We start from the raw sequence: 13,438 nt of genomic DNA, 5'->3' as shown, positions 1-13,438 counted from the left end.
CTATTTTTTTTATTAAAAAATTGCTAACATAAACTAGTCTGAACTAGTACACTTGGCATCACTCTTATCTATATATGAATATTATTGTATTGTTGGTTTATATTTTTTGGGTATTTATTTGAATTTTTAGGTATTATTTGTTATATTTCTAGATGTTGGATTATTATTTTTTTTAGTATTGAACTATTTAAAATTATAAATAATTCAGATTAAAATTACATCGGTTCCGGTTCGGAACCGGGATCGACCGGTTCTTAACTAGCCGGTTCTAAACCGGAACCAATCGGTTCCAGTTTCGGTTCTGGTTATAGGATTTATGAAAATTTTAAACGGTTAACCGGTCTGGTAAGAACCGGAACCGACCGAATAAGCAGTGCCTAGTCCCAATTTAAGAGTCTCATTTAGAATTTACTATATTTGGACATAAAATTTAACCTCATTGTTGATTAAATTTACGCTCAAATGTCATTATTTTCATAAAAATAAAACAAAACAAAATTTTAAACATACAAAAAGTTAAAAGGGTCCTAATTTTGACTACCTCACTTCAATTATTATACACTCTAATAATTTTTTAAAATTTGTGCCCTAACTAAATTACACTCCTAAAATAGAAAGAAGGGAATAACAATCAACCAACTAATAGTTCCAATCATTATAAAAACAACAAAAACATCTCGATTGTTTTTCTGGAAAACAAAATAAATTTGTTAATTTAGGTGTGCGGAAAAATTTGTTGAATGTGTCGTCACTCGTCAGTACAGTTGGTACTGTATCGCTGAGACCAATCCCCATCAATAACCTATGTTCATATTCAATGTGGACCCCACCCCCCTTCTCCCCCAAACGTGACGCATTCACCATTTTCCTGTTTCCAATTTCTCAAATTTTGAAACTTTTGTCCAACATTGACTTAGCTGGTCCCTATAATCCCACTCATTACTACAATTACACAACACTTCATTTCCATTTTCATTCCCACCTCTCTCATCCCTCTCACTCTCATGGCTGTTGATTCTCTTTTGCTCTCTTTCTTCCTTCCCATCCTCCTCTCCTTCTCTCCCGCGCTCTCCACCAACTCTGAAGGTAATTCAAACCTTTCTCCAATTTCAATTCTCTCCCATTTTTATACCCTTCTTCTTCATTGAATTCATCAACTTGCAATCTTTCATAAAGGCGTTGCCTCTTTTCTTAATTAGTTCGGTTTCGCAGGAAATGCGCTGTCTGCTTTGAGAAGCAGACTTTCAGACCCCACAAATGTTCTGCAAAGTTGGGATCCAACTCTTGTCAATCCGTGTACTTGGTTTCATGTCACCTGCGATTCCAACAACCACGTTCTTCGCTTGTATTCTTCTTCCTCATTTCTACCCATTCCTCCCTTTTTCTCTCTTCCTACTTTCTTTTTCAAGTTGGCATCTTTTTACCATCAACGGTTAGTAATGAATCTGGTTTTATGATGGTAGGGACTTGGGAAATTCCAACATTTCTGGGAGTTTGGGACCGGAGCTAGGTCAACTCAAGCACCTGCAGTATTTGTATTACTCTTTCTTAACCCTTTGATTAGTTTTGTTGATTATGTTTTTAAACTTCATAGAATTGTGTAGTTAAAGACCATTTGTATGAGGGAAGTATTGCTGATATTTGATGATTTCTTGCCACTTTATCTTGTTTCTTGTCATGACTAATTGTGTGTAAAGATCCTAATTTTAATAGCATGGTTTTCTGTTGTTGTGTCTTTATTACGATTACTTGTGAGTTGTGATGATACAAAGAGAAAATTTTAGCAGTGATTGCAGGGAACTTTACAAAAACAATGCTTTCACTCTATTAAATTATCTATAGCTATTTGCATATACAATTTGTTGCCTCCATGAAATTGTTTAGTCAACTAATTTAATGTTGAACTTGTTGCAACTGAGCATGATTTATTGTTCTTGTGTCTTCATAACTAATGCTTGTGATAATAAAGAGAGAAATTTTCACACTAACTGCAGGGAGCTTTACAAAAATAACATAGTAGGGAAAATCCCCAAGGAGTTGGGCAATTTGGGAAAACTCATAAGCATGGATCTCTATGGAAACAAACTCCAAGGGAAGATACCCGAGTCCTTTGCCAACTTGAAGTCTCTTCGATTTTTGTGAGTATAAGATTGTAGTAGAAATCAAATAGTGTAGTTGATTAGTTTCTTGTGGATTAAAGTTTAAGCATTCTAACTTATATACTTCTTTTTGCAGACGGTTGAATGATAACAAGCTAACTGGATCAATACCACGGGAACTCACCACTCTGTCTGACCTCAAAGTCTTGTGAGTAAACCCTCTTCATGCACTTTGATGATGAGAAATGACTTAAGTGTTTGTCTCATGTTTGATTCTTGAATGACTGCAGTGATATCTCGAATAATGATCTTTGTGGAACAATACCAATTGATGGCCCGTTTGGGATCTTCCCAATGGAAAGGTACTTACTTTATCATTCCATCCTTATTAAATTAGAAATCTTGTTGATCCCTTTCTTATTAAGGGTAGTGTACATGGTTTGATACACATACTTCTTGGCCATGAAATTAACTTCAAACAAATATTTGAATCATGTAGTTCTTGTAATATATGGATTGCTAGAATTGATTATTAGCCATAGTCTAACGCAAAGATGCAAGTAACATCATTTTTTATGGATTCAATCATATAGAACGAAGATCGTTGTTGCTGGGTGTTTCTGTCTGTCTAGACTATATGATGTATGATATATTTTCTTGATTTTTTTAATATTTGTGATCCAGTTTTCTTGCACGTCTCATTTCGTCTGTTCATGTGAAAGATGATACAATAATCTCTGCTTTCAAGAATACACATGACTAATCCAATGTGTGACTGTGTCATTTATTGAGTGAATTGTGTTCTTTTACCTCTCTGCATTCCAAGTTGAATATTTGTGAGTGAAATTTGGAAAAAATTGCAGTTTTGCTAACAACAACAGACTCAATGGCCCCGAGTTGAAAGGATTGGTGGCTTATGACTTTGGATGCTAGAGGGAGATGCAGAAACATAACTTTGTGTTAAGCTTAAGAAAGATTATAGGAGAAAACAAAGTGGGTGTTTGTTTGTTTGAATGTAATGTTGTTGATATATATTCAATATATGCATTGCCTCTTGTAGTTATACAACTACTACTACATTTTACAGCTCAAGTTGTGTAGCATTAATAGGCTGATAGAGAGTTAGTTGTAAGTTGTAACTTTGCAATGAAATGAAAACCTCAAAGTGGCGTTCTGCTACTTTCACCCCTTCATCTTAGTTATGCATGGTTAACCGCAAACCATCATTTGGCCCCAGCACCTTACAGAATCATGGATAACCGGTCAAAATCGCATAAACCACGGGTTTGATTGTTTGAATAGTTGTTCAAAACCAAAACTGTGAATTTGCTTGCTGCCCAGGTTATAATTGCAATTTCCTTGGAACTGAAACAGGCAATTAGTAACAGGCGGCTTCACTGTTTCGTCATGCCTGGTTCAATCTTGATACGCCTCTAGTATCTTACTAATTTTAAATTTTGAAGATATTTATCATTTATCAATTTCGATTTTATTTAGTTTGACATAAAATACAAAGAATCTTTTTATATATATAGTTTTAACCGTTTAATGTGAATTTTTGTTTGCATATTTAACAAAAAAATCTATAAATGTATACACTAGAAGTACTTTTTAATCGATACAAAATCCACACCTATTTATATGTTACACTCTATCATAAATATAAGTAGTTTCATGCGTCACCAGACTGATCAATTCACAAATTAATCCAAAGCAATGGATGCATTAAAAAATCAAGTAGTGAAAAATCATTTAAGACAATAGCTGATTATGTAGCATTATGTATGTGGGCATCGAACATAGATAGGAGTATATAAAATTTACTTGAGCAGATTGTTAAACTCAATTGTTAAACCTCTTTTAACATCACACACCATAAATATGCTGCTTTCTTCTCTGCTCCACCGTCGGTCGGAACCTCCAATAAGTTCGGTCTTTGGAGTTGCTGCCGACCCCATGGTATGGCAGCTCTGACCCAACCACCGCGCTGCCTTTGCCTTCTATCATCAGTCCCGACCTACTTTACTGGGTTTATCCTACTAGTTCAGTTTCTTGGATACGTCATGGCAGGAGGGATAGGATGACCAGTGATGTGTGGAGGGGTTGTCAACTACAAATTTGTATGGATGAAATTGGTCTAAATCTTGAAAGCATAAAAGCAGCCCTTTTTTTGGCAAGTAATAACCACAAATGGATGCTTCTTTCATTACAAGAATATATTTACACAAAAATTATACAACTCTATAATGAGAAAGAAATGTTAAAAACCGTATCTAAGTCTAAAATAACACACCCCATTCCTAGCAATTAATGCTGTTAGAACCTATCTGTATATGAAGCCAGCAAACCTCACTCTCCTATGCAACTACCATCTTCAAAACTGGAGTTTTTTACTCCCCGGAGGCGTAGTGGCAGATCTTCTCGAGCTGGACAGGCCAATCCGCCCCAAGCAAACGAGGGTTTGATTCCATCGCAACCCGGAAATCCAGTATACTCACACGTCTAGCTCTATCAGACATCACTGCCTTATTTGATTGTCTCCCAAGATCTGTACACTTGGACGAAGCAATTGACAAACATGGCTCGATTATTCGCTTCAAGAACACGTCCAAGCTGTTGTTTATCACGTCTGCACATTCCAGCGAGATCCCTACTCCCTCTGATGACAGCTTCTTCAGCAAACACCTTCTTAAAGATATCGTATCAGGAAACTCCCCTTGATTTTCACAGGCCTCAGCACAAGCACCATCCTTATAGCTGCAACCAACAGCCTCACGAGCGCCAACTGAGACGCCAAAAGGCGCAGTGACAGGACTCCACCACCTTACACCATCAAGGCTTCCAGCACACTGCTCGACCTCCTCCCCATCTTCCACTGAGACGACATCAACTGGAGGTCTGCTGCAGAGGGAATGCAACTCTGTTAGTGTTCCACTCTGCTGCTCTTGAGTCCTCGTGACTGTTTCTTCACAAGTGAGACTAGGGCTCCTACCCAGCGGGCCCAGAGGGCTTGGGCGATCCCTCAGCTTGCGATCTCTGCTGACAGGAGACCTACATTTGCGAGGCGACTGGGGGAAAGCATCACCATACAGAGATTGCAGAGAGTTTTTCTGGTAACCATTTGCAACCTTAAAACTTAGTCCTTCAATTTGTTTTCGAGCTTTTTGAGGTGGGATCCTAGCTTGACACGCATTTTGGGCAATGGATCGGATAAGCCTATTATGAAGATAAACGTTCTCCCTCCCAATCGTCTGCACACAGCTCCTGTTAAACTCAACTTTGCTAAGCTTCAAACTTAGAAATCTCTTCAGCTGATCAAAGTACCTATCTGCTCTTTGGTGTCCAATCCGTTGATAGATAACATCTTTCAGCTCTAGAGTGTCCACACGAGTAAATTTCGCCACCATTTTCAGTTTAAACTGTACAGAAACGACAGATCACCATCACTAAGCCCGTTCAACACAACAAAATAGTAGCAAAAAAATCCCCCACTTTCCAGACATTGCGTTTCACACCAAAAATCATAACAGAATACGAACAAATAAGATCAATTACCACAGTTTTCTAATGCTAATACTGTCAGCCCACACATGGATCAGCTCAATCCAAGTTATATCAAGCTATTGAATCAAGATCAAATTTTTGCTTGCTTAATGAATACTAATATCATAGATTCTCAAATTTCCTGAACAAAAACCTCAGCCTTTTCAGAGCAAACGTTTCCGATGTATTACTTCACAAATTATTCTAGAACATTAACTTCAGTCAAAACTGAAATTAAAAAGACAAAGAAAAATTGAGGTCAGCAAATCAATCCCATCTCATTGACATTAAGATAAAACAGACAAAACAATCAAACTCTGTGCCCAATTATATTGAACTAGAATGAAAAGCTAGGGATAGCAGCAAATTGCAAATAAACAACGATTATTGAATCAGAACGCCCAACTCAGTTCACATTTCGACGACGGACAGAAATACCCCAGAAATCGATTGAATTTTCGAGGGAACAAGAAAGGGATAGAGAAATTGGACCTGATTTGGCAGAGGAGAGGTCGACGTTAAGGCTGTATTGTTGATCGTTTGTCCCAATTTTGGCTGTTTATTCGGCGGCCGAAGTCTGATTTTCTGAGTTCAATATCTGTTCGTAAATTCCGAGTTTAGGGACTGAGCAAAACCAAACACGGTACAATTACAAATTTTCTTATATTTTTTAATTACACAAATAATTGGTTAATTCAACTTTTTTTCTTTTCATTTTTTCTTTTAGAGTGTACACAATAGTGGACAAGTCCTTCTCCCACCGCCGCAGTAAAAAAAAATGTTTTCGGGGCGCTGCGGTCAGCACCCAAGCCCTTCTCCCTCAGCTGCGTCCCTGCCGAGTAGTCGGCCCGCCCGTGTGCCCCCTTCCCCCGGCCCTCCTTACTATAAGTTTGAAATAATACAATTTACGATAAGTTAATACTACTTAATGATTCAACTTTTTTATGCACCTCTATTTTAACTTTGGAATGTATACGATATACTGCCTATTTATTATGTGAGCATCATTCTCGTTTGACACACGTTTAACGTTATTCGTTTAAATGTATATATATATATATTTAGTTTGATTCTAATACATTAAAAAATGTTATTGAAATTTTTAATTTCACTAATTCATAAAAATTAATGTTCGATTTGTTATTTTATTAATTTATCTGAAAATTATAGATAAAACGATAAATCAAATTTTGATTTTTTATGAATTTTGTGAAATTAAAATATTCAATTAACATTTTTTAATTTATTGGAATCAAACTAAATATATAGATCGAAACGAACAACGTTAAACGCACGTAAAATGAGAGTGATGCTCACATAAGAAGCTCATACGGTATAAGGTATATAGCATTTCATTCCTCATTGTATAATTGCAGCATATTTATAAAATATACTTCCTCCGTCTCTATGAACATTTGGTTTGGTACGGGTTTTAATGTATAATTGGTAATGTATAGAGAAAAAAATAAATGACAGTGTAAGTGGTGTTAGTGAAGAGTGGCTCCACATCATTAGTAGTGTAGTCTAATGATATAAGTTGTAGATAAAATTATGTTTAGGGGCAATGCGTTATACAATATTCCAAAATTAGAAAGTTTATACTCCCTCCGTTCCATAGTAGTAGAGACATTTCTTTTCGGCATGGAGATTAAGAAAAATTGTTAAGTAAAAACAGAATAAAGTAGAAAAGGAAAAAGACATGATTTGGAACAAGACAATAATTCGAAGAAGGCATGATTAATTATCTAATTTGGGAACACAAATCTTCTTCCATGCTTCACCCTTTTTCAACGCTTCTTCTATGCTACTCTCTCCGTCCCACATAATTTTACACATTTTGACCCGACACGGGTTTTAAGAAATATAATGGAAAGTGAGTTGAAATAGTTGGTGGGATGTGAGTCCTACTTTTATAATATTAGTTTTATAATAAAATGTAAGTATGAATGAGTTAGTGGAATATGAGGTCCACTACCAAAAATGGTAAAAGTGAAATGGGTAATATTATGTGGGACGGCTCAAAATGGAATACTGGATAAAATTATGTGGGACATAGGGAGTACTTCTTTTCCCAACACTCACTATATTTAACTCATCAAATATTTATTTCTTAATCTCGTCCCAAAATAAATGTTTCAACACTAATGAAACAGAGGGAGATTAATGAGTAGTGGCTGATCTAGATGGGGGTTGTAAGGAGTCCACCGACTTTGCAGTCAGTTCATAATGGTCGAAAAATTTCATTAAATTCGGTCTTTAAATTTATTGTTGAAACAACAATTGTATCTCATAGTTCGGGGTTGGTTGCGTCATTTGTCCATCATATATTGTCAACGATGACCAACACACTGCCTCTACCTTCCGCATCAGTGACAACATCTTTCACCGCGTTCCACCTCACGAATTCCTTTTTGCTGAAAAAGGTAGTAACAACAATTGGGCTTTGAATTTGAAGTTTTTGCATTGTTGTTTGTTGCATTCTCTCTCTATTTCGACTTCTTTTTCATGGTTTTGAGCTATTGAATTGATGATCTCGAGTTATAAATGCATGGTCCTGAATATGATTATGTGTAGCAATATGTGAAGTTGTAAAGACTCCAATTGGAATCTCAATCTTAGAAGTTTGATTGAAATGGTTAAACCTGGCCAAATGGCATATGTACGTGCTCTAATCAGTCCAATATACACCCATCTCCTCTTTTGTGTTTTGCACAACCCAAATCAAAACCAAACTGCTAAAAATTGAATTGGTTTTTTTCTCCCGTGTGAATTTCACTCTGGCCCCCATTTTCTAATTAATAAATTATCCTTATTTTAATGAAGTAGTAACATTTTATAATTTAACAATAGTATTTTAAGTATAAGTAATGTAATCGTTGTCAGTTTTTAAAATCATGTAATTTGATATAAAGTTGTATGGAAAAGAAGATTGAAAGAGCAAAAGGAAAAGAAAAAATCTCCATTTATTTGGTCCTTTGTTTCATTTACTAGATTAATGACAGATTGACTCGCTTTTGTTTTACTATTAAACTATCCCACCAGCATCCCACCAGTGTACGGAGCTAATGTAGCATTGGCAAGTAATATCACTTAACTATCACGAACCAAAAACCAAACACAAAGCAAGTGCAAACGAAGAAATTTTTACATGAATTTGTTGTAAAAAACACGAGTTTCTAACTTGTTTTGTTGAGAACACAAGACTTAGACTACAATATGCTAATTCTCCCCTTAAACAGAGCCCAAACTAATCTAGTAACATGCTAAAACCACAAAAAAAGTGAAGTAAAATCAGATCTTTCCTCTCTAAGAAACAGAATGCCTCCCTTTCCTCGTCGGCGTCGACTTCACCTCATCGTGGTTGGCCGATCCAAGACTCTCCGATGAATCCGACCCACTGTTCTCCACCTTGTTCGACCAAATCTTCGAGAAGATCCTCTTCGACATGATCAGGCCCTTCATCTTACTAATGGCAGCCCTGTCCGAATTGCTGATCATCTTGCTCTCCACAGCGCCATTGCTCCTCTCCTGCATCGCTCCGTTGCCCAACCTCAGCGCAGCCAGCTCGCCTCTCAGCGCTCTGAGCTCCTCCGACGAAGCAACAGCGTCCCAGTCCTCGTCGGTGTTAGTAGTCTGCGACCTTGAGCTGCCGTAGGAGCCACAGTTGAGGTCCTTGATGGCTTTGGGAAGGTCAGGGGTGCTACTCCCGGAGGAAGCAGAAGCCCGTACTTGCTCGAAGAAGAGCACCTGCACCACCACGCGTAGAGGGAGCCTCTCATTCTGCACAGCGTGCATGCACGCCTCTGCGGACAGCTTCTTGCAGTCCATCAACCGGCATAGCTTCTTCCGCTCACTCTTACTGATCCCGGGATGCACCTGTGCCATTCCACACAAACTTTCAACAACTCGCTTTCATTTATCGTATCGCAAGGAAACAAGAGTTTTTATGTTTACCTTGAGATATGTATCAATGGCACGATACAGAGCATCGTGGGATGGTCGTGGATAGCTCGAGACGATCTCTGCAATCCCGGTGAACGTAGCAAATGGTAGGTTAGGATCCTTTGCAATCTCAACAAGGTAGCCATCAACGAGCTTTGCCACCATCAGCTTCGAGGCTTCGGAGAGAATCCCAGGCCTTATCATCTCTTGAATCTCGCAACCATTTTCCATCTCGGCCACTGAGTTCTCGTCTTGCGTGACGAATTCCTCAAGTATTTTTTTGACCACGTGAACGTCGTACATTGTCTCTTCTCCATCACAAGCTTGGATCAACAGATCGCTCGCGGAAGCCTCTTCCAACTGACGCCCTATCCTTTTCGCCAGCTCCATCTTCACCGTTTCTCCCGAATCAGCAGAGATGGACGCTTTCAACAGCTTGAGCAAGAAACTGCATGAGACGCTTCCCTTCTCCGCGGGCAACAGCCACACAATGGTGTCCAAGATGTTGCGATACTTAACCAGATCATTCTGTTGGATGACATTCTTGCCGGAGCCGGGTAGTTTACTGTAAGCATATGCTTTTAAAGCCTCTCCGATCACCTCACTAGATACCGCTTGTTTGTTCTTAATAGTCATGATGATGCGCTTGAACAAATCTATGTCGAGCTCGCACAAGTCCTCGACCCACCAGTCATTTGGAACTGTTCGGTTTCTGAGGCCGTTCCAGCTGGGGTCATTCCCGTTTTCCTCAGCAATCTTCTTCCGGTTGTATGTGTAGGACCAATCCACCTTAGAGACATGAAGCGACGCCTTGGAAGCGATAGCATCGATGCACTGGCTGATTATCTTAACTTCCTCGGGCAACGGCAAAGAAGATTTTGTGTTCTGAACTACTATGATGGAGTCCTTCCAACTCCTGAAAATCACAGAGTTGAGGAAAACATCGACCTTGTAGACGAGGTTACCTTTCTCTACCGTCTCGTGCATCTCGAGATACTCAGCAGCACAACGGCTTGTGACAACATTATAAGCATTTAGGGTTACTGTCATCCCGTAACAGAACTTGGCACAAACTTCAAAGGCGCTTGCGCCGCCTGGAAGGTCATCGATCTTGACCTCATCTCCATTTCCTTCGTTACCCGAAGAAACCAACTTTTGTAACCGTGCACATTTAGAAAGGAGAGGAAACTGCATATTTCATGTTAGAAATAAATCAATATTGGGGTAAACTATAAACTAGTTAAGCTATAAGCCACATCACAAGATCTCATAGTTATGTATTATAGCATGTTAATAGATTACGATTGGCAGATTCCGGCTAAACACGAGCATTAACTAATAAATACTCCTACAAAACATGACTTTCTTGAGCATATATTTGTAAGAGGGCCATACCTTGTGAAGGTAGAACTTAACATCGCCAACATGAATAATAACGTCCGTAGCCAAGTCACTAGCCACATATCTGCGAATAAGAGAGTTTTTACGTTAGGACATTCTTAAGAAGTAACATCAGTAGCCCGGCAAGTTCACTGCCTTTTGATTACAAAAATGGACGAGCAAACACACAGAAGGAAACTGATTGTATCACAACGGTCCAAGTAGAACAATTGGCAGTTTTAATACTACTGGTAGGGGTGATAACTCATCAAGGGATGGAATTTTATGAACAAAAATGACATTTTTGTTCATAAAATTCCATAGATGAGATATCACCCCTACCAAACATGGCCTACATGTATAACCTTTAAATAGATTAAAATGGTGATGGGCATGATCCCTCTGAACCAGCCCCACCAGAAAAATCCAATCACAACCATTTGGTGTCATATGCATCAAGCAAGAAAAAAATACTACAGTATTATTTAGTTGTGTAGCAACGGCATTTTTAAGAGATGGAGAGCTGGAGTTGAAAAGCTATATATTTTTGTCCTAAAAAGGTCAAAAGTAATGAAATCAGCTGTACCAATAAATCATTTGACTCAATAGGGACTGTGCTAGAGCTGCAAGAACACTGATTTAAATGAACATATTGTTTCATTGACATAGAAAGAGAGGCTGAAATCGACCAACGATGATTTTACTAATCAGATAATAGTTACTGAATTAGCCAAGTGTTTCACCTTCCCTGAAAAGGATAAGAGATAGAAAGTGGAGAGTACAAAAAGATATATTGAATACAAAGCCAATAAGAGATTAACACAACTTGAGAAAAATCAATCAAAAGAAGATACAAACATCAAACTTAGGAGGAGAACGAATAAAGATCTAACCTGACGCAGTTTCCATCGGTCTGAAACGTATCAGGCTTGGATCCAAGCTTCATAAACTTCATTGTGCTAGACTCGAAGATCTTATCCCACAGAAAAAAGGAGGGAAAACAGCACAATGCTTCTACACTACTCAACTGAACACAGCAGAATGCACTAGGCCAGTTGACAATCGAGCATCAGACAGGGCCCGGATCGAGGAAAGAAGGCCTGGAAATGGCAAAATGTAGAAGGCCAAGGTGTGGGGACCAGTTTTCTCAATATGGCCAATTTCTTGAAGTTCCAGAGGGGAAAAAAGTGATGGGATCTAAAAGAAGCGAAAGGATATATGCTTGGTATGACCGAATCTTGACAACCAACCAAGCAAGAAGCAAGTTTTAAACTAGTTTGTAGAGAGAGAATAGAGAATGGGGGTTTAATGAAGATTCAGAGCTATTAAATAAATGGGATGGGAAGAGAGCCAGAGTGGAGGCTGTTTCCTTGGTCGGCGGCAGAGCCCACGGAGTCCGGAAGCACCTAGTCAGCAAAGGAGACATCACCAACAGCCTTACACACTAAATTATTCCACAAAACCAGAGATATACTTCTCCTCCTATTTTTTTTAACCCTCTCTCTATCTCCCTAATTCTTTGATTCATCAAATTCTACCATCATAAAGATATGCATAAGCAAACAACAAGGGATCCTATTCCTAGTGCTCATAAAAGGCTTCAAGTTCATAAAGAAATCATAAAAATACTAAACATGTGCAATATAATTAGTGTGACAGTTCAAAACCTGCAACGGGAAATAGTATGAGATGAATCTCAACCACCAAAGCGGTAGACAGTGAGCATCTCTCCGTATAGCTTTGACAAAGGCTGCAATTAAAAAAGGGGGAAGATCGCTTAGTACACAGGTTTTCTTTAATAATGCACTATTATTAACAGTACAATGTTATTAATGAGAAATCATACATCAAAATCTCAGAAACAGATGACAAAATCGGGCAAAGGAAACAGTGAAATCACAAGGCCATGAACCATGTGCTGTGAAAATCATGCAAGAATCTAAAAGTACTTATAAAAAATACTCCACATTTTAAAAGAGAAAAAAAATGAAGAATGAAGTCAACAGACAGAACCCAAAAGCCACTCTCCATGTAAACCCCCAACAAAACCCAAGGAAGGCTTTACATGAAAATGGATTGTGGAAACAGCACCTCAACTCATTCTTTGGAATAAAGATGCAGTGGTTAAGAAATGTGAGAGAAATAAATGAGGGCCGCGTGCAGAAAACTGAGTTCTAGGCCCAAAAGATTAATCCTTTTGCACAGACACCAACAAGGAAAAAAAGGAATCAAGAAAATGGAGTTTCTTCTTTCTTTCCTTTTCCTTTTCCTTTTTACAGAGTTGCTCACTCCCAAAACCCAAGATTTTGCTTGGCAGTGTGCTCACCTGCAGTGATTTCTTCCCCAGAATTAACCTTTCCTATTTATGAGCAAGGACAAAGTTAAAAGGTAAAGGTAAAAATATCTTACGGTGGGGCCCCTCATGTAGTAAGAAACTCCATTAAAAAAACATGGAGGAGTATTTGTGTTTACTT

General features: G+C 38.3%; 3 protein-coding genes across 4 annotated transcripts; 1 reads left to right on the top strand and 2 right to left on the bottom strand.

Moving 5' to 3' along the window:
- Positions 1 to 923: 923 nt before the first annotated feature.
- Positions 924 to 3,292, top strand: LOC125196325 (leucine-rich repeat protein 2-like). The gene is made up of 7 exons (XM_048094796.1): positions 924 to 1,086; positions 1,213 to 1,345; positions 1,464 to 1,535; positions 1,995 to 2,138; positions 2,236 to 2,307; positions 2,390 to 2,461; positions 2,963 to 3,292. Exons 1-7 carry the CDS (start codon positions 1,005 to 1,007, stop codon positions 3,030 to 3,032), a joined length of 645 nt encoding a protein of 214 aa, XP_047950753.1. The 5' UTR covers positions 924 to 1,004; the 3' UTR covers positions 3,033 to 3,292.
- A 1,197-nt stretch (positions 3,293 to 4,489) lies between these two features.
- LOC125194796 lies at positions 4,490 to 5,506 on the bottom strand. Its single transcript, XM_048093017.1, has one exon. It carries the CDS (start codon positions 5,504 to 5,506, stop codon positions 4,490 to 4,492), a length of 1,017 nt encoding a protein of 338 aa, XP_047948974.1.
- A 3,263-nt stretch (positions 5,507 to 8,769) lies between these two features.
- LOC125191916 (BTB/POZ domain-containing protein NPY2-like) lies at positions 8,770 to 13,277 on the bottom strand. 2 transcript variants are annotated; one of them, XM_048089349.1, is made up of 6 exons: positions 13,056 to 13,277; positions 12,632 to 12,714; positions 11,858 to 12,370; positions 10,980 to 11,049; positions 9,597 to 10,772; positions 8,770 to 9,518 (listed from the first exon to the last, which is right to left on the bottom strand). In XM_048089349.1, exons 3-6 carry the CDS (start codon positions 11,917 to 11,919, stop codon positions 8,949 to 8,951), a joined length of 1,878 nt encoding a protein of 625 aa, XP_047945306.1. In that variant the 5' UTR covers positions 11,920 to 12,370; positions 12,632 to 12,714; positions 13,056 to 13,277; the 3' UTR covers positions 8,770 to 8,948. The 2 variants fall into 2 exon arrangements, with proteins under 2 accessions (XP_047945306.1, XP_047945305.1); XM_048089348.1 differs by lacking the exon at positions 13,056 to 13,277 and adding an exon at positions 12,811 to 12,993.
- Between the last annotated feature and the right edge of the window lie 161 nt (positions 13,278 to 13,438).

This window comes from Salvia hispanica, chromosome 6, assembly GCF_023119035.1.
Source record: "Salvia hispanica cultivar TCC Black 2014 chromosome 6, UniMelb_Shisp_WGS_1.0, whole genome shotgun sequence".
NCBI classification, from domain to species: Eukaryota; Viridiplantae; Streptophyta; class Magnoliopsida; order Lamiales; family Lamiaceae; genus Salvia; species Salvia hispanica.
This window is presented reverse-complemented; position numbering and strand designations above follow the sequence as displayed.

What these genes read in the sequence shown, in the direction of transcription:
- LOC125196325 (XM_048094796.1), top strand. Translation starts at nt 1,005, where the DNA reads ATGGCTGTTGATTCTCTTTTGCTCTCTTTCTTCCTTCCCATCCTCCTC. An exon ending in GCTCTCCACCAACTCTGAAG is followed by an intron (nt 1,087 to 1,212) that starts GTAATTCAAACC and finishes TCGGTTTCGCAG; the next exon opens with GAAATGCGCTGTCTGCTTTG. An exon ending in GGGATCTTCCCAATGGAAAG is followed by an intron (nt 2,462 to 2,962) that starts GTACTTACTTTA and finishes AAAAAATTGCAG; the next exon opens with TTTTGCTAACAACAACAGAC.
- LOC125194796 (XM_048093017.1), bottom strand. Translation starts at nt 5,506, where the DNA reads ATGGTGGCGAAATTTACTCGTGTGGACACTCTAGAGCTGAAAGATGTT.
- LOC125191916 (XM_048089349.1), bottom strand. Translation starts at nt 11,919, where the DNA reads ATGAAGTTTATGAAGCTTGGATCCAAGCCTGATACGTTTCAGACCGAT. An exon ending in TTAAGTTCTACCTTCACAAG is followed by an intron (nt 10,773 to 10,979) that starts GTATGGCCCTCT and finishes TGAAATATGCAG; the next exon opens with TTTCCTCTCCTTTCTAAATG. An exon ending in CCATTGATACATATCTCAAG is followed by an intron (nt 9,519 to 9,596) that starts GTAAACATAAAA and finishes GGAATGGCACAG; the next exon opens with GTGCATCCCGGGATCAGTAA.